Below are 16,842 nucleotides of genomic sequence, written 5' to 3'. Positions count from 1 at the left end.
CACATGTGACAGTTTCAAATAGATTTTGAGCCATCTTCTCTTTAACTTTGGCCCTTGTGCATGCTGATTATTCCACCTGGTCGAGGTAGCAAGCAGTAGGCACGTCGCCATTTCTCCAGCTCTCCGCCTTCAGTGGGAATCGATCTAGTTGCTTCCCCTACTTTGGTGTCCTCTGCCGCAATGCTTCGCTTTGAGGCGAACCAATAATATTTCAGCTGCTGGGAACGCAGTTTAGCTTTTCGCGTCGCCGGTGAAGAGCGCAGTATCGCGCAGCCCGCCTAGTCGAACAGCCTACGCACAATGTGCGGATAGCCCTTGAAATGAAGGCCACTTCCAGCCACACACCATCTCACTCCGCCTGTACAATTTGAGGGTGTACTGGAGTCCTGAGGCGGATACCTCGACCCGCCTTGGGCAACCTACAAAAGTTCTGCCCTCATTGGTGAACAAGTGCATACACTAATCGGGATGCAGCTTCGGCACTCTTACTGCAGTGGCCCCTTCTGTGATACCTACTTGCAGGAGAGAAATACGGAGGCTGCGCCCAGGGAGGGGGACGCGGGCCATTTTTGTGTAGCAGACTTGGTCCTTCGCCTGTGAAGCATATGAGGATGCGCGTAGTGCTGCACGCCGGCGGCATCGCTGCATGCATTTTTGTTTGGATATGTTGGTCAGTGGTCAAAGCATCAACGAACCTTCTGTTCTTCAGTGTGCTCTTTGCTGACACTTCCGATGGTTTCGCCGGCAAACCCATGCATAAGAACGGTAAGCTACACCCATTGATGCCTCGAATACAGTGTCATGGGTTCTGTTTTGGATTTTGTGTATATGCATGGAAGCTGTTCGCTGGGAACCTGCTGCCTCGAGCATTTTGACCTGTTGCTGGAATGCACATGGCTCGCCGACATTTCGTGAGCTGTTCCCTTTTGCTAGATCGATGTGGTTGCATATTTTTGTGAGCGTTATATTTTCAGTGCAGCTACCGCTTACATATTACGGGCGTCTGCTAAAACTACTTTTTGAATGTGTGACCTGGCTGGGCCTTTTGTCTCACCTAGCGAGTATATGTACAGATCCTGGCTCCACGAAGACGGCTCCAGTAGGTTATATTGGCAACTACATTCAGACGAATAGCGGCAGTTGCAGTATACGTCCAACACAGCTGAAGAAAATGAGCAAACTTGTCTCACACACTGTTGTTGCAATGTATGTGCACCATCTGGGTCGTGCTGTAGTCCATCCCGCCGGAGGATTTTGCCGGAGAAACGAAGTACTGCCCAAAATGCAAAGACCGTTGGAAGCCTCCTCGTGCTCATCATTGCACTGTCTGCAACGAGTAAGTGGCGTTGTAACGCAGCAAAGCTACAAGGCTGCCTGATGCTGGTCATATGCTGCGTTCGTCATCCAATGTACCAAATGGTTGCCGGATTGAGTATTTCAGGTGCATCATCAAGATGGACCATCACTGCCCATGGGTGAACAACTGCATCGGCTCCATGAATCAGAAGTACTTCTTCCTCTTTCTTACCTATATGGGTGAGTGAAAGAAAAGGGAAGCGACCGAACGCCCGTTGTGCCAACTCATACAAACTGAAAGATTCTTGTGTAGTTCAAGCCGGACACTCAAACACGCAAGCATTGAGAACTATGTCAGCTAGTATCCAGATCACGCGTCATGATTATGGTCTGTTCGTCTGCATAGCTCTCTCTTGTCTTCTAAACATTGGCATCATATTTTCCGGAATAGCCAGGTTCTTGTTGGCCTCCCCTGAACGGAAAACGGTAGGTTACCGCAACAGTCTTCCCGGTAGCATTCCACCACTACCTATTGCCACATGTCTGGCTGTGGCCTGCCTGATGAGGTAGTACCCAGCGGCCGATTTTCCTGCGTGCAGTTGTTCATTGATCAGTGGACATCGGCGTATCCTGGATGGTTAGCGGCCTTATTACTTGGGGTCTGCCTACTCATTGATGTTGTCTTTCTTCTTGTAACTTTGGTACGCCCAATAAACACGCTATCTGCGTCAGTATCGAGCACTAATTTTACCGGCCGGTGTTCAATACGGCAGCGTCCCATTGGCTTTCTTGCGCTTTGCTTTTCCTCTTATTGACCCTGCGTATTTGGACTCAGGATTTTTTAGCTGAGCAGTGGGAGGCTCTAGAAACCAATGCCACCTTAGTGGAAACGTACAGAAACACTCACGGACAGAGGGTACACTAGATACACTGGAGCTGTACTTATCGTGTATTATTCCAAAGATAGCATAACCATGATGCCTGAACAAGCAAAAGCTGGTCCGTCGACTGTGGTTTTTGATACTCTGCAGACTACTCTGTGGGAGCATGCCGTAGCTGTTTTCGGTCGTGAGTGGTGGTTTTGGTGGCTGCCAGTTCCTCCGAGAATCACTCCGAATTGGACAGGTAAAGTTGCACCAAAAGAGGACTTCCAGGATGTGTTACTCAGCATACCGACGTGGGCACATAGTTACACATTGTTTTGAGTATTCCTCCTTGCAGATCCGGAATTCAAGGATGAGAAGGAGGACATACAGCTTACACATGACTGCACTCCTGTACCTGGCCATGAGCTGCAAGAATTGGCATCAGGCTTTTCAACTTCCCGAACTCCAGCAAACTACAAAGCAGATCTTCTGTTTCGCGATTGCACAAAATAAGCGGTATTGTGAAGTCTGATATTGCGCGGTCGAAGCGCGCCGTTGAACTTGTTAGTCTTGGTCAATTGTTCATTGTCCCTATTGGGCCAATGTGAAGCAGCACTCACTCGTAGGTGCTCAATTTGTTTATAGGTATGAACTAATACGCAGCCAGACTCGGAGGCGGATATTTTTAAATTATTATTATTATCAAGTTACTCCTAGATGCACGTATTCCTATGCCCCTTCCCCGAGTAGATCTGTCCGTAGATCAACCTTCCAAAGGTACCAACGTGAAACATTTTATCAGGTCTACGGTTTTTCAGTCAGTAGTCTACCCTATGATTAAAGTGGAGTCTTAGCCCCCGCTCTCCAAAAGAAAAACGCTGAGGTGTACATACAGGTGACCTGCCTGCAGAACTTGTTCACCTGCCATTCGGGATGAAAATGATATAGGTGCAGCATTTTCCCTTGCGTCATCGAGTTCTATGCACAAATCTCTAGATTTGGCAATGCTTCGAGTCATCGCAGTTTTCACAGGCGTAGTGGTCCCTGCCTGGGCAAGTGACTGGCTTTCCAGAGAAAACCAGCCACTCAAACTGCCAGTTTGGCCAGCCTCAGGTAGGTTACTTCGGGCCTCTTGTCTGCATCCTTTCTAAGTATTCTTTCAGTTGAAAAGGCGTTGCTCTCTGAGGAGCCTACTCCCGATGACTTCGCCGAAGAGCTCGCAAGCGGTGCACCTTCGCCGAATGCGTTGCCAGGATTCACCACACTTGAGAACTACCCTAATCCCATGATCAACACGAAGGCATGCGGGCGATGGGGGATGGACGTTTCGTATGTCTGCGACCCAGGTAATAGAGAATAAGAATTACGACAATGTATCCTTCCTCAACTGCAAACAGATCACGTGTTCTCAAGTAATACACTTGACAGGATCGAAGGTTAGTGTACACAATGCAATGAGTTCCATCCGAATACCGCTCATATTTCGCTCTGGATAGAACGTCTGGCCCACATCCGACACAATTCCTCCCACCGCTGCGCTGACGAATTTGTCTCTTACCCGTAAGGACTGTTGTACTGCTTCTTTCTTCAAAGCAGACAACTCCTTGACTTTTAGATTCGCTGTTGCTATCGTTCAAGAATTACCATACGGCGTAGATGCGAATACATTCGCTACCGAGCTTATAGGTACAGAGATCCTCGCTTTATTATTGTGGCTCTTGAAGGTAGAACCGTCTCCAGATCGATGGGGGCTCGGCCACAGAAAGTGCCATGACGGCCTCTTGCTACTCTATGTTGCGGCTGACGGTGATGTCTCTCTGAAGTGGTATGTTCACCAAGTAATCATGAATCTCTGGAGCATCCCAGCCTTTGCCTTTTAGGAAAAAAGGCAGGTCGAGCTTGTTCTCCATGTGCTATTGAAACCATTTATTGGCATGTACTACAGGCGTCGAACCCGAGATCAACTTCAAGGTGGGCGGCACACTGCCCATTGGGACGCGTAAACACTTTAAAGAACGCTGCCTCAGATATATACCGGGCTGTTACGGGAGTTCAGGAAAAACGGAGCAAAACTGTCCGCAGGGAGAGCACTTGAAGAAGATGTTTTTGCAGTTGGGCAGGTGCGCTGATTATCCATGTGTGATTTCAAATTAAATGTACAAGATTCTTTAGCACTTGACAGGAGAAATGTAGGTTTTCAATAAAACATGATACTGGGGCTACCTGATGATTTTTCCTGTAGCCTTCCACCTCGCCAGACTCCTCATCTCGCAGTCCTACTAACAATTGCGAGCCTTGTGGGTCTTGCATATCTTGCGTGTGCCGCTACTGTTATATCCGTAAGCGAGGTTTTCCGTGAACTCAACGTTCCTAGCTTATGGAGCCAATGCAGGACGAGATCGCAAAGTACCGTTGACGAGCCGGGCGATGATGAACCTGATTGGCGAGGGAATATATTTGACAAGTCTGGAGGGAACTATTGCGAGCCTTTTTTAAAAAATATGCTGCTCTGAACCCTTGCTTGTGTACATCCCGCACTGTACTACCCCATAGCTAATTCACAGCCCCATGGTATGCAAAATGATACTAAATGCTCACCTGATAAACGATGGTAGCATGCCTGCCTTATAATGCAAATGTTAAGTTAATCTAGCAAATCCTGCACAGTGCCAATGTGATTGGTTGTTTAGGACATGTCTTTAACATCTAGCCACTTTAGTTTGGCAAATACGGGATATCTGCTGTAAGGGCGTCGGCCACACCGCTGGGCGAGCCATCCTCAAATACAAAATAGAAGGTACAAAAAAATGGAGGCTAATGAGTTTTCCTTCTTCCGCTGAATGCACATAAGAATCATGACGTATGTAACCCTAAAATGCCATCAACATCATTAGTTCATTAAAACGCCGGGGAACAGATATGTGGGGGCCTTACTGAATGGTGTAAGTCACAGTAGCTCCGACTCTTCGGGTCGCGCAAGGCATTGCCTCTTCAAATATGTAGTCAATAGCACGCGTAATCTCCTTCAATTGCTGAACGGACAAGAAATCTTCAGTTTCAACTCCAGTTAGGCATTTATATCGTCCTCACCTGCCGCAGTCACATTGTAGGATGTAAATTTTTCCTTAGGCCAATGACTGCATGCCACTTACGTGCAAGAAAGGTCGAGGCTCCAGTCCTGACCGGCATCGAACGACTTTCGCGAATCTCACAGCTGGAAGCTCATGAGCCGCCCGCTACACAACCAGGCACAAAAAACAGAAGTTGTCACATTGGCGACTTGTCTAATAGGCAGGCTATTCAGGTTGTGTAGTCCATCGTTGGCATTGACAGGCATATACCCTTCAAAGCCATGGGAGCGATGACAGTGTTATCGTGGATAAATACCCGCAAATGTATTCAAGGTGATCCTCAGGCTAATCTTTTCATACCAAGGCTGCATATTCTTCGAAATCATTGTCTCCTACAGACACGAGATCTACTGCTGCTGCTTGTGGGGTACATTTGTTCTGGAAGTGCTGTCGAATGACCTCGAGAAACTTGGTCTTCTGCATTAACCCATAATTTATTCATTATGAATAACCTGATACATTGCGAGCGTTTCCTGAATAAGCGTAAAGTATTCGGTCTTACGTAAAGAAAGAGCGAAACTTTTGAGCAGCATACCTTAGCATTCATCCAGTAGGCGAAGTATGCAGTGGTTTCATGAATGCTTGGCTCCTCTCCTACAGGGCAAGAGCGTATAATGGGAATTCGCTCATCATTCAGCAGCTGAATGACTTCGGGAAATAGGGATTTCATTGTTGAAAGCCAACGAACACTTCTTGCGTTTGTTACAATGACAACGGTTTCGCTCCATTTTTTGGCCTTTTTCAATGTGCTCAAGATGCAGGGTATTAGCTCGTTAGCTGTAAGCCGATCCAGCTCTTGTTTTATAGCCTGTGAAATGTCGCATCGTAACGTAGCTTCAAATGTGCACAACTTTTATTTAGGCCATTTCACGCCTCGTAGGCACTAGCTGGTACAAACCTGAGGGGGCTCGAAGTGTTTATATTGTTGATGCAGGGCCAAAGGCTTGTACTTATGTAAAATGGGCTGTATTAGCCAACCTTGTATACTTCCTCTGTCGATGCGTGCTGATGCTTTAGGTTGGCGAACGACGACCGGATCCATTCAGTTGGAATGAGGGTGTCGTCAAGGTCGAATATGAAAATGGCTGAGTGCCTACAATGATGCGAGCGCTCAAAAAACTGTGTGGAAGTAGGAGTATTGGTCTCAGAAGCCTCTGAAATTCCATCCGACGAAGAAACCAAATAATTCTGCAGTGCCGAATCCTCGTCAGCGCTGCCCGAGGAACAGAATTCAGGGGTTGTTTCGCCGTCAGCAAGATCACAGTTATCAAACTTATTTGCCAAGGCGTCGACGGACTTTGTTGATTGTGAAGATCCCATTGTAAAGGCTCGAAATGAAACCCTGCCGGGTTGCCTGTCTCGCATGAGGCAATGCCCTGCACAGGGGCGGCGAGCGTGCACCCTGCAGGAAGCGGATCAGAATTAATTTCGACGCTCTTCCATTTGCATATTGTAGAATCACTTCTGTGCCCGGACTTTATTATGGCAAGGCCCTTAGGCTCAGCAGTTGTCCATGTGTGGCGAAAATTGAGGGACAGGTCCGGAACGAACCACCAACGATTCAAGAGGGAACGTCGGCAAGAAAGTAGTCATATTTTACAAACAAACAGTCAACGCCAGTAAATTTCATTTCGTTATGGGAAACCAGGTCGTTCCCAGCGGTGGCAATGCTGAAAATGCGTGGGCAAGCCACTACTATGAGGTATGTCCTTTGGCTCCTTGGCCAAAAAAGACCCCGCCATCCTTCTTAGTTTCAGCTAGTGTACATTGGCCCGAATTGACTCGATTTTGGGCTGAAACTACCCACGAATGCAAATAGAGACCGAAGGACTTATTATTACAGTTTAAGCGACCGTAGCGCTGGCTTCCTTCTCCAAAATGGATTACGTACTGTGGCCAGAAGGGCAGCCGTGCAAACCAGCGCCATGTGAATGAACCGACGACAATGAATTTGTTGTATATATAAACCTATCTTTAGAACCAAATAATCACCATCCTACAACTTAAGGAAACTACGAAATAACTGGTCCGAAGGAATTGAATTTGTTGGAAATGTAAAGTTAACGTCAGAGCCAGACAGTCAACTTGATAGACTTTCAGCGAACTGCATAATGCGCTGCATCTCTTCCCCCACCTGTGGAAAAGATAGCTTTGCAAACCTTTTCCAGAGGAAACGATGCTAGCATGGGGGCGATGCTCAGCAACTTCAAGGGGCAAAGTTTCTCTTTTCCAGTGTGTTGGGCTCCTCTCTCCACAACATGTACCCAAGAGTCAAAAGCATCAAGTGATTCCTGGAGAACACTCAATTCTCCATCGTCATAAACGCCAGAAGAGTTGAACCCCTACCATCAGTGGCTTTTTCTGGGCCTTATCTACATATTAATGGGAGCTCTCTGGTTCAGACTATTGTTTTACAACGTCATGAGCAGCTTAGTGGTCAGTAGATTAGTTGGTTTAGGCACTTCCAGCTTACTCGTCCACTGATCTCCCACAGCCGGCAGTGCCTCATGAAAGTGGTTATATCGAGTGCATCATGTAGAGAAGATCACAATTGACTCTGGTAGCCCAAGTAAATCTGAGCTTCAGATTTGCTGAGGCAGGAAAGGCATTAGAAAGCTGTCATGTTCGGATCAATTTTGTGAAATGCAGAAGGTGTTGGACAAAAATTGGCTATCGTTTTTGCGCCACTGAATATGCACGATCAGGTTTAATGGCCCGTAGGCCTTTAGTGCTTAGTATTTGCGCTTGTCCTCAAACTGCATGGCAGTCTCATGTCCACATCTTAGACGTATAGTCGCATAAGAAAGCTAAGAGAGATGGCTTGTTTAGCCGGTCTCATACTGCCTTTGTACGCAGGGTGCAAGATAATTGGGTGCTTTTAGCTTGTCTGCACCAGGGGCATTAAGTTATGTGACTGAGTTTTGCACATTGTACCCTTGAAAAGTATGATGGTTCCGGCCCTTGGACAACGCTTTTTGGCCGAGGCAGACGAGACGTCTCTTGTATCGCCAAGAAACCGTATTCAACCTTTTATGCACTGTTTATAGTATTAGTTGGAAAGTTATCATTGGTGAACACTCTAAGCGAAAGAAGCAGCTTGTCACGGGACTACTAGTAAACTAAGATGATAAACTCAGCGTCATAGTAAGTTTTGAAAACTCGAAAATACTTATTGAAAAGTGTTTTGAGGATTGAAAGCTTATTGGAATTCGATATTATACACTGCCAGGTTATTCCTCGTCCAATGACGAACAGCTTGTAAAGGAAAGAAATCGTACACTACTGAACTCGGCCACCACAAAATAGCGTATTGAACTTGATTTGGAAGCCACAACTCCTTACCAAGTTTTTTTCAAGTAGTACTTTATGAACACAGGAACTGAGGAATTTACAGGTCAGAATGCTCCTCATGGTGGTGTACTGGAGGCTCTTTGAGGGCTCTCTAGCTGAAACAAAGCAAATGATAATCTTTTTAAAATGCAACGCAGTGCAACTGCACCCAAGTGACACCAAGGGTGTGGTGGACATGTTGGGCTACTTCGCGGGACGCAGTAGCGGGTCTGACAATTGTTAGTCTAGCATAATCGGTAGAACCCATTATTAATGCCCCCATTGTCATATTCAACCAAATTCATATTCTTTAAATAAGAAGAGCGCCGTCGAAAACCAAAAACTCGGTGCAAACGCGCACTGCGTGTTACGTCCTCGACAAGTGACCGCCTAGGATTTCAGCGGTACGACGTCGGAGAGAGTGAGCTCTGCATTGCTACAATAGAAAGCCTATTTTATCAGTAATTCGGCAATGTCTTTGTGCTTATGCGAGAGACACATTGAAGTATGAAGGTGCTTGGGAGGTGGGATGAGCACCACCCAATCACATCACCCACGGTGAGCTCACCAGGATCGCTACAGGTAACCCCACGCCACCATGGTGTCGTCAGCATTAGCTTCCGTCCAGAGATGTGCCAAAGCATAAAAGCAGCATATTTTGCGCTGAAAATTTTGTCAGAGTTGGCTGAATATTTGGTTCGTGTGTTTAACATTAACAACGTGTTCTTTGTATTGTCGTTTGCCGTGTCAGGTACAGCTTGGTTCTCTGAGGAAACCAGGCATCATATTGAACTACTTAGCAAAACCGGGTTTTATTTATTATCCTGCGCCTCTGGGAATATTTCCTGATTTACGTAGTCCAGTGTCAGGGACTGTGCGAATTCGTTTCAACCATAGGAACTCATGCAAATACGTTGAAGATGGAAGGAGAGACTTGTGATAGCAGTGCTTGTGGCAGCCCAGTTCCTTCATTCGCCGCAGAACTACCGGTTGCCTATGTTTCTGCGGAAGCAGATTGTGGAGATAATCTGGCGACTGCGTCGACCGTGGATTTACCAATGTACACAAAGCTGCCTGAACCGCTGCAGGGAGCTCCATCTTCAGTCCATACAAAGCCAGAACCACCATCTCAGCATGCAGCGCAGCTCGACTCTAGTGTTCTGGGCACTGCCTATCCTTGGGAGCTATACGCCGAATATGCAAAACAGCTAGCAACTTGGAGCTCCCGGACGGACACGAAAACCAATCAAGAAGAGGAGCTGCTCACGCTGTGCGACAGCAAGCGTGAACTTGTGCGGGAGTGGCTCAAGAGACCAGCTCGCCGTCAAGTCCTTTCTACTGACATTGAAAACACATGTCATGTGGAAGGTCAAAATGAGTACAATATATGGTACGGGCGGCATCTCACGGATCGCTATAACCACCCAAGCCACCTCGACCGTGAGGCTGCCTTATACCGTTGTGATCCAGAACTCGACGCTGGGTACACAGCAGCTGATCTCCACCCAGGCAGCTCCGAAGGTTACATTTGTGCCTTTTTTGCGAAGGGCTGCTGCACAAGAGGTAGTGAATGCCGTTATAAACACCGAATTCCCACTCTCGAAGACGAGTACACGCTGGAGTGGAGCCGTGATATATTTGGAAGGGAGCGACACAAGGATCACCGAGATGACATGGGAGGGGCAGGGAGTTTTAACCATGAGTGTAAAACACTTTTCGTAGGAGGCCTGCAGGTGGACCCACTGGAAGAAGACGGCATACAAAGCCTCGAGCGGTTTCTGTGGGAAGCATTTGGAGTTTGGGGGGATTTAAAAGAGGTCCGGGTGATACCAAAGAAGCTCATTGGATTTGTGACATATGCTTACAGGGTTCAAGCAGAGTTCGCAAAAGTTGCCATGGCTGACCAGAACTTTGGAAAGTATGGAACTCTGCTAAGCGTCAAATGGGCACATCAAGACGGAAATGCTAAAAGGAAGAATGAGAGCGAAGAAAAGGGCAAAAGGCAAAAGTCGGCAAAAGTAGGCGGGTTACTACAAGGCCAAACGACAGGCCAAGGCAAAGAGGAAACGGTTCGCAAAGCTCTTGAAAGCTACTGTTCTGCATGGAAGGCATATTGGGCAGCAGTGTGTGCAGGGGGAAACCCGGCAGATGATACACTAGCAAATCAGCAGGGCCCTCTTTCTTTGTCGTCGATGGGATTTCCACAATTGTTCTCTAACCACATGCTAGAGGGGCATCATAATCTACCTGGCTTTGGAAGCAGTACCAGCCAGTGGCACACCGAAGAAAAAAGCATCGGGGATGAGGAATCCCAGCGGCTGTTAAGTGTCTTGAATCGTGTTGAAGGTCTTTCGAGCTCTGATTTCCTAAGAGCTGGTGTTATAGGTCCCTGTGAATGATAAGGGCACAAATGTCAGGTTGCCGGTTTGCTGCTAGCCTTGTGGCTGCTCAGAATAAAATTTTTAGGTGTCATCCTATTTTCGAAGTTAATAAAACGCATTTCACTAACAGCTTTATATATTTTTTATACAGTTGCCATGCTAACCCATAAAGTCAGCTCGGACCTAATCTGTAGACATTCGGGTGGTCAATAGCCCCTAGGGCTAGTGAGTCTCTCATCAAGCCGGAGACTGTCAGCACAAAGACTCTCTGATTTTCGGGCCGTCACAAATAGAGTCAATCATCCAGTACACTGGCAGTGGGGGCCTGTGCATCAACAGCGTGATGAGCGACCACCTCGGATGAGAACGCACAACATCTTCAGAGATTTGGGAGGTCAGAATTATGCAGCAGTCGTTGTGTAAGCCAGTTGCTGTAGACCCCATCAAGCAGCAAGGTATTCTATGGTGCCCTTCCTTCCTGCATTCGGGAGAATGTGATCATTCCGGTTGGCTCCTGCACACCTCAATGGGCCAAGAGTGTGAGTGCGCTGACGCTCAGCAGATCGGTTCGTACGGCATCTGAAACACATAGTCGGGTATTTTGAAGGGGTTCTGTTCTTTCCAGAGCAGCGTAAAGTCATTGTTTTGCAGCGTGGACAAATGTTGAGCAGCTGGTACTCTGCGTAGCTTGTGTGCGAGACGCACAGAGTTGCGAGGAGCCCCCAAGTCGCACACTAAAAGTCGAGGTCCCTACGCATATCTTGTTGTTAAAAGTGACTTCCAAACGACAATAGAGCCTGGGAATACTAGAAGCTGTTTAAAGCAGGTAGTCCTCATCGTTCAAACCCTGCACGAATCGCTTCGCCCACAAGCGCCCGCACGGGGGAAGCCATGGCAGCCGATGACTCGTGCAGATCTAGGCGAACTTGCAGGGTGCACCATACTCGTTTACCCTCGAAAATCTCAATTCAGATTTTGTTATCAGCAGCACTTTAACGTCATAAACGCCTGCTGGACACCTTTTTTATTTGAGTGTGCTCCACGCTGCGATTATTCCTGTACCCCGTCGCTACCTGCAGACACACTAGTCCCTTTGGCTTGCTGGACTATTGCGTACTTCTACCGAAATATTATTTTGTTTATATTTCCAAAGGGCTGGCAGTTCCCAGTCCTCTCTAGGCGCGCGCTGATGATCTTTTTTGTGCTGCTCAACTTGGTGCTGTTGAACACCACAGATCATGTTCCCATTCTGACCTAGAACATATCTTTGCGCCAAACGTGATACTGGGGCATCTCTCATCAGGAAGAACCACGTGTTATTTGCACTGAGACCACCCCAAGGTATCAAATATAGTGAAGTTGATGACCACAGCACGCATTTTTTCCCGAGACAGTAAAGTGTTCACCTCCGAAGGTCAGACCCGGACGGATACTACTTGAAATTGAAATCAACACAACAGTGTTTTCTTGAGCTTTCACTGAACGGTTGTGAACAGATTTGGCTTATCGTGTCGCTCTAAAGAGGCGGAGTAAATGAGGACCAGGTGCTTTTAGGCCACGCGGTTAACTCGGAATGCGGAGCTTCGTCCTAGCAGGAGGCCTCCTGCTTTTAGCCTTTCCCTGTACTGTGCAACCGGCAACCTCAAGCGTTTCTCAGATCACTGCACCGGGTAGCGAGGCCCATAAGAAAGGCGACTCAAGCGCTGGAGGCCTAGAGGTAATTTGTATGCCTTTAATGCCCTTCCACTCATTGTAGCTAGTTGTACTCCGGCAAAGCGAGCAGTATAGATAGGTAGCCATCATATAATCGATATTTCTGCGTTGTGATGCAGGAGATAGACATAGGGTCGGCACAAGGAGACGGTAAAAGTGTTCTCCAAAGCGCTGCGTATGTTGGGCTCATGTCTCCTGGTCCCCCGGACTTCTCCATGGCTTAATAAACTTTCCTATGTAACTTTGAAAAGATTTCTGTGCCACTCAGAATGGTACGGGGACTGATGTGTTGCTGGAAGCGTATTATGACCTTGCAGAATCCCTCAGTGTCGCGATGAGGTTCAGGGAACAAAGTGGTGACGACGGAACTCCAGAAAGAGGCCCCAGTGTAAATCAGTGGATTAAGGACTCTTTGACTGGTGATTTTTTCCCAGCTGTAGTGTGGCATTACCCTTTCTGTGCTGAACATGATACGTGGAGGTCTTAAATAAGCAATCACCTGGAAGATGGATGCAACACGAGGCAGCTATTCGAATACAGCTCGCCACTGAAACCCTTTCGAATAAAGCTGAGGGAACAGCTTAATAACTGAGGCTAATCGGCTCTGCGTGTGTGTGCATAGATAGTACCACTCAAAAAAAGGCAGCTATAGAACAGTCACAACCAAGAGGTGTGTCGGAAGTCGAATTGCCTACGAACCAGGGGCCATTCGTTCTGATTGGAGGCAGTGAAGTGGATGGAGTCTCGCCTGAAAAGGTCAACTCAGTAGGAGCTCAATATTAACATGAAAAATCTCCGGCAATATTGGGCAAGGCCCCGGTTCCAGAGTCGTGTTTGCCGTTCACACGACGTCAGTAGCCGTCTCTGGTGCTGCATGATCAGGCAGCGCCCGGTCATCTATTTGTACGCAGAGTAAGCACCCCCGTTCGTCAGTAGCTCACGACTCACAACACTTATTAAAAGAGCCAAATTTGGTGTCTCGTCGCCGGCGGCGCGAAAGCGAGTCAAGCAGAAGCAAGAGCTCGAAGGAGCCCCTCTGGACCAGTACAGACGAGGAAGAGTCGGAGAGCTGGACCGGCCAGCGAGTGCGAATCAGGGAAACAGAGTCTGCACCTCGCAGGCATAAGAGCAGCAACAGTAAATCTTCGAAAAAGAAAGAACAACTTCAGGTATTGCGAACAGTGCAGCTCCTTAACATTCTCCTAAAGGAGCAAAACAGCCATGTGCCCGCAGATTCCGGCTCGAGGGAAAGGGCCATCGATCCAGCAAAGTTAGCCGTATCTTACGAAAACGCGTTGAACAAGGTCAGCCAGAAGAGAACGGGAGCACAAGTGAGTGGCCACGTAGAAGTATAAATCCATTCCCTTGCCCATCGCGTTGCGCCATCCCACCAGTACGTTTATTGGCTCTCAGGACTATACAAAAGCATCCAACAGCGTCCCCGAATGACCGCATACAGATGTTGACATGCACGATATTCGGAGTGTGTCCAGTAACCAGGCAGGTTGAGACGCGAAAGGGCGTTTTTTATCGGTGGCTGCACATACATCAGGTGGAAGGCACCGATGATAGTAAAGGCGAAGAGGGACTCTCATGGGCTGCGGCGTTGATCCTGGCAATTCCTCCATCTATTCTTGCAATCCTGTTGGCGCATCACATTTCAAAACGCCACGCAGAGCAAAGGTGGCCAAAAGACGGGAGTGAAGAGGCTTTGGGTAAAGGGCGATACTCAACCATTGCACGCGATGCAGACGTGGATTCCGACGCTGATTCTTCCTTTGATGACGAGTTCATGAGGCCAGAGGGAGAAGCCGAATCTTTCGCCGAATACAGACTTGATCGTCCAATCTTTTCTAGAAGACCTAATCGCTTCCCGAATGGCAGATTTCCCTCGAGAAGGGGAACATGGGTTCCGAAGTATGAAAACCGGCAACCAGGTCTTTACCGTAGACGACGCGATACACTATCCTACAGACCCACCTTTGGAGAAGCATTTGACGAGGCATACATTGACCCACCCTTTGGAAGTTACGCTGACAGGTATGCAGCAGCCAAACCTTTAGCTCACGAGTTCACGGAGCCGGAAGAGCTGGATGGCCATTCCTGGGCTGCGGTCTTAGATGGAAATCGCCAGAGCGCCCAAGAGTTCAGCATGCACGGAGGGCTCTAAGACTCTCTGTGATTCCAGCGAATCAAACGAATCAAACTTTAATGTTTTGAAAGAAACAAATGGCGATTTTTTGTCGGTGAAACAGCGCGGACAAGGATCACAGTAAAGTTGAAGCCTCGCTGAGTACCCACCTGAATACGCGCTCAATTAAAAAGCACGATGAGAACAGCCATATGCCATAATTACTGGCTTTATCGCGCTTTGCACCCTCCCATTCAAAGTGCTGTACTTCTCAAATAGTGTTGCTCAATCTCTCAGCCATACAGCCGTTGTGCACACAGTTAAAATGGTAGTGTTCGGTATCTACCCCTCGTCTATTAGTGTGCTCTCATCTGTAGGTCTTGTACAAACTATAGGCGGTCCTAGAATGAGGGCGAAGGCCACTTGGCTCAAGATATAGACCACGCAAACAGGGTTACTCGACGTTAACCACTATAGATGTGGCCAACTGGCTCACTTTCAGGGAGTGGCATTCATTGCAAGATAGTACCAACTTGTAGGGGTCGTCGGTTGCTGTTGAAGTACAGTACTGCTCATGCAAGGATTATCAAAGCACTAGCTAAGTTGCAGCTTCCGTGACTGTGCTTGCTGGGTACTCCTGTTTTGCACGGCTGGCCAAAGCTGGCGTGCTTGCTAGCGGTCTTTGGTGTAGTCCCCACCTAACTGCGCTTGAAGTCCTCTGTTGACAGGAAGCACCAGCGCTGCTTGCCACATGGTGCTTCACGCTCGATGGGGCTTTCCCAGCTAGGAAATTTAGCTCAATGCCATTAACAAATGTGCCAAGGCCATCCTTTTACAGGCATGTTACTCCCTCACAGGCCTGGAATGGCAAAATGCCTTGAATGATATCGGCGTTCTATCCTGTGAGCAGTGCCGACTAGATGCTCATTGCAGCAGGTGCTAAAGTCGAGGCTATTGATGTATGCCTGCCAGGGTGAACCTGTTCAGACGGAGTGCATAAGATACCCGAAGATCTAAGCCTTACAACACGCACCGAACAATGGTAGGCTCTGGAGGCAACGGAAACTGTCAACCTTGCTGGTGCGTCACGGACATTTGCATATAGAGAAGCTACTAGCACAGACACTCTCTAAATGGACTACAATTTAAGGAAAACAGGCAATATTGAAAAAATTATCATCAAAGTCATTGGGGAACTGATCGCCGCCCTAATTGCAAGTATATCTTTGCAAACTGCGGAAAACAAGCCAGGTGCCTTCTTCCGGTGAGTATCAGTGAGTGCCTCATTTAGACGCGGAAACAGTCCCATTATGCATGCGCTACAGAGAGCTTCTTAAGTAGCATAAAACATGGGCCAAGCATATCAATAAGTGCAGCAGGCACTGGTTACGTCCATAGCCAGACAGCAAACGGAGCCTTACCTCTGCCCTCAAAGCATCGAAGGTAGCTTTAGCATGGATATTGTCCTCTCAATGAGCTCCTCTGCAGGAATTCAATTTGACGGGCACGGGGGGCAACTCCATGCTAAGTTATGACGTCTCCGCGGGCCTTCTTTTCCATGCAGACACAGTTCCTCTACATAATCGTAAAATTGCATAAAAGGAGTACTTCTATTTATCATTTGTGCTGTATTCTCCCCTTCCCCCCAAGTAATGCGCTTACCGGCCTCTGGAGACAACAGATGGGACCCAGATAGCAGCACACGCAAGCTCAACTCGACGGAAGGCCAGACAATATGTAAGCAGGCATCAGGATTTAGATGGGACCTCCAACGGCTACAATATATGGGCGTCCAAGGCATGCAGTCAACTACATGAATCTTCCTTGGATACTAACCTGTGTACCGGCAATTGAGTTCTGCTTCGAAGAACCTCCATACGTACAGCCACTTCTTGAATGACCATATTACATACTAACATATCGCCCCCAAATCTTACATGAATAGAAGGTCCTCTGTAGCGGGCAGGCTACACTTGAGCATTCTCTAGTACACC

At 47.8% G+C, this 16,842-nt stretch overlaps 4 protein-coding genes across 4 annotated transcripts; 3 read left to right on the top strand and 1 right to left on the bottom strand.

Moving 5' to 3' along the window:
• The first annotated feature begins 611 nt into the window (after nt 1-611).
• On the top strand, nt 612-4,578 carry LOC34618704. The gene is given in 11 exon segments (XM_026337528.1): nt 612-765; nt 975-1,099; nt 1,442-1,540; nt 1,896-1,997; nt 2,132-2,234; nt 2,287-2,421; nt 3,111-3,275; nt 3,326-3,508; nt 3,659-3,722; nt 4,219-4,282; nt 4,555-4,578. Coding segments are annotated over 11 exon segments (1,218 nt in total).
• A 398-nt stretch (nt 4,579-4,976) lies between these two features.
• Nucleotides 4,977-6,613, bottom strand: LOC34618703. Its single transcript, XM_022732021.2, has 6 exons — nt 6,272-6,613; nt 5,829-6,101; nt 5,594-5,710; nt 5,315-5,398; nt 5,097-5,194; nt 4,977-4,998 (listed from the first exon to the last, which is right to left on the bottom strand). Exons 1-6 carry the CDS (start codon nt 6,611-6,613, stop codon nt 4,977-4,979), a joined length of 936 nt encoding a protein of 311 aa, XP_022586812.2.
• Nucleotides 6,614-9,130: 2,517 nt separating this feature from the next.
• LOC34618702 (pre-mRNA-splicing factor CWC2) lies at nt 9,131-11,022 on the top strand. Its single transcript, XM_022732020.2, has 2 exons — nt 9,131-9,374; nt 9,482-11,022. The coding sequence occupies exons 1-2, from the start codon at nt 9,131-9,133 to the stop codon at nt 11,020-11,022; spliced, it is 1,785 nt and encodes a 594-aa protein (XP_022586811.2).
• A 1,808-nt stretch (nt 11,023-12,830) lies between these two features.
• LOC34618701 lies at nt 12,831-14,887 on the top strand. Its single transcript, XM_026337558.1, has 5 exons — nt 12,831-12,867; nt 12,969-13,136; nt 13,340-13,482; nt 13,629-14,048; nt 14,270-14,887. Exons 1-5 carry the CDS (start codon nt 12,831-12,833, stop codon nt 14,885-14,887), a joined length of 1,386 nt encoding a protein of 461 aa, XP_026193343.1.
• The last annotated feature ends 1,955 nt before the right edge of the window (nt 14,888-16,842 follow it).

This window comes from Cyclospora cayetanensis, unplaced genomic scaffold (genome assembly GCF_002999335.1).
Source record: "Cyclospora cayetanensis isolate NF1_C8 unplaced genomic scaffold, CcayRef3 CcayRef3_contig_19, whole genome shotgun sequence".
Classification (NCBI taxonomy): domain Eukaryota; phylum Apicomplexa; class Conoidasida; order Eucoccidiorida; family Eimeriidae; genus Cyclospora; species Cyclospora cayetanensis.
Note: the sequence above shows the minus strand (reverse complement) of the source record. Positions and strands in the feature narration are given on the sequence as shown.

Bases quoted from the DNA above. Each gene is read 5' to 3' on its own strand.
- LOC34618703 (XM_022732021.2), bottom strand. From the start codon at position 6,613: ATGGGATCTTCACAATCAACAAAGTCCGTCGACGCCTTGGCAAATAAG. The intron at 6,102-6,271 runs GTTGGCTAATAC...GACATTTCACAG, and splicing joins CGACAGAGGAAGTATACAAG to GCTATAAAACAAGAGCTGGA. The intron at 4,999-5,096 runs GTAAGGCCCCCA...ATGTGCATTCAG, and splicing joins ACTGTGACTTACACCATTCA to CGGAAGAAGGAAAACTCATT.
- LOC34618702 (XM_022732020.2), top strand. From the start codon at position 9,131: ATGAAGGTGCTTGGGAGGTGGGATGAGCACCACCCAATCACATCACCC. The intron at 9,375-9,481 runs GTACAGCTTGGT...TGATTTACGTAG, and splicing joins ATTGTCGTTTGCCGTGTCAG to TCCAGTGTCAGGGACTGTGC.
- LOC34618701 (XM_026337558.1), top strand. From the start codon at position 12,831: ATGCAGGAGATAGACATAGGGTCGGCACAAGGAGACG. The intron at 12,868-12,968 runs GTAAAAGTGTTC...AACTTTGAAAAG, and splicing joins AGGGTCGGCACAAGGAGACG to ATTTCTGTGCCACTCAGAAT. The intron at 14,049-14,269 runs GTGAGTGGCCAC...CACATACATCAG, and splicing joins AGAAGAGAACGGGAGCACAA to GTGGAAGGCACCGATGATAG.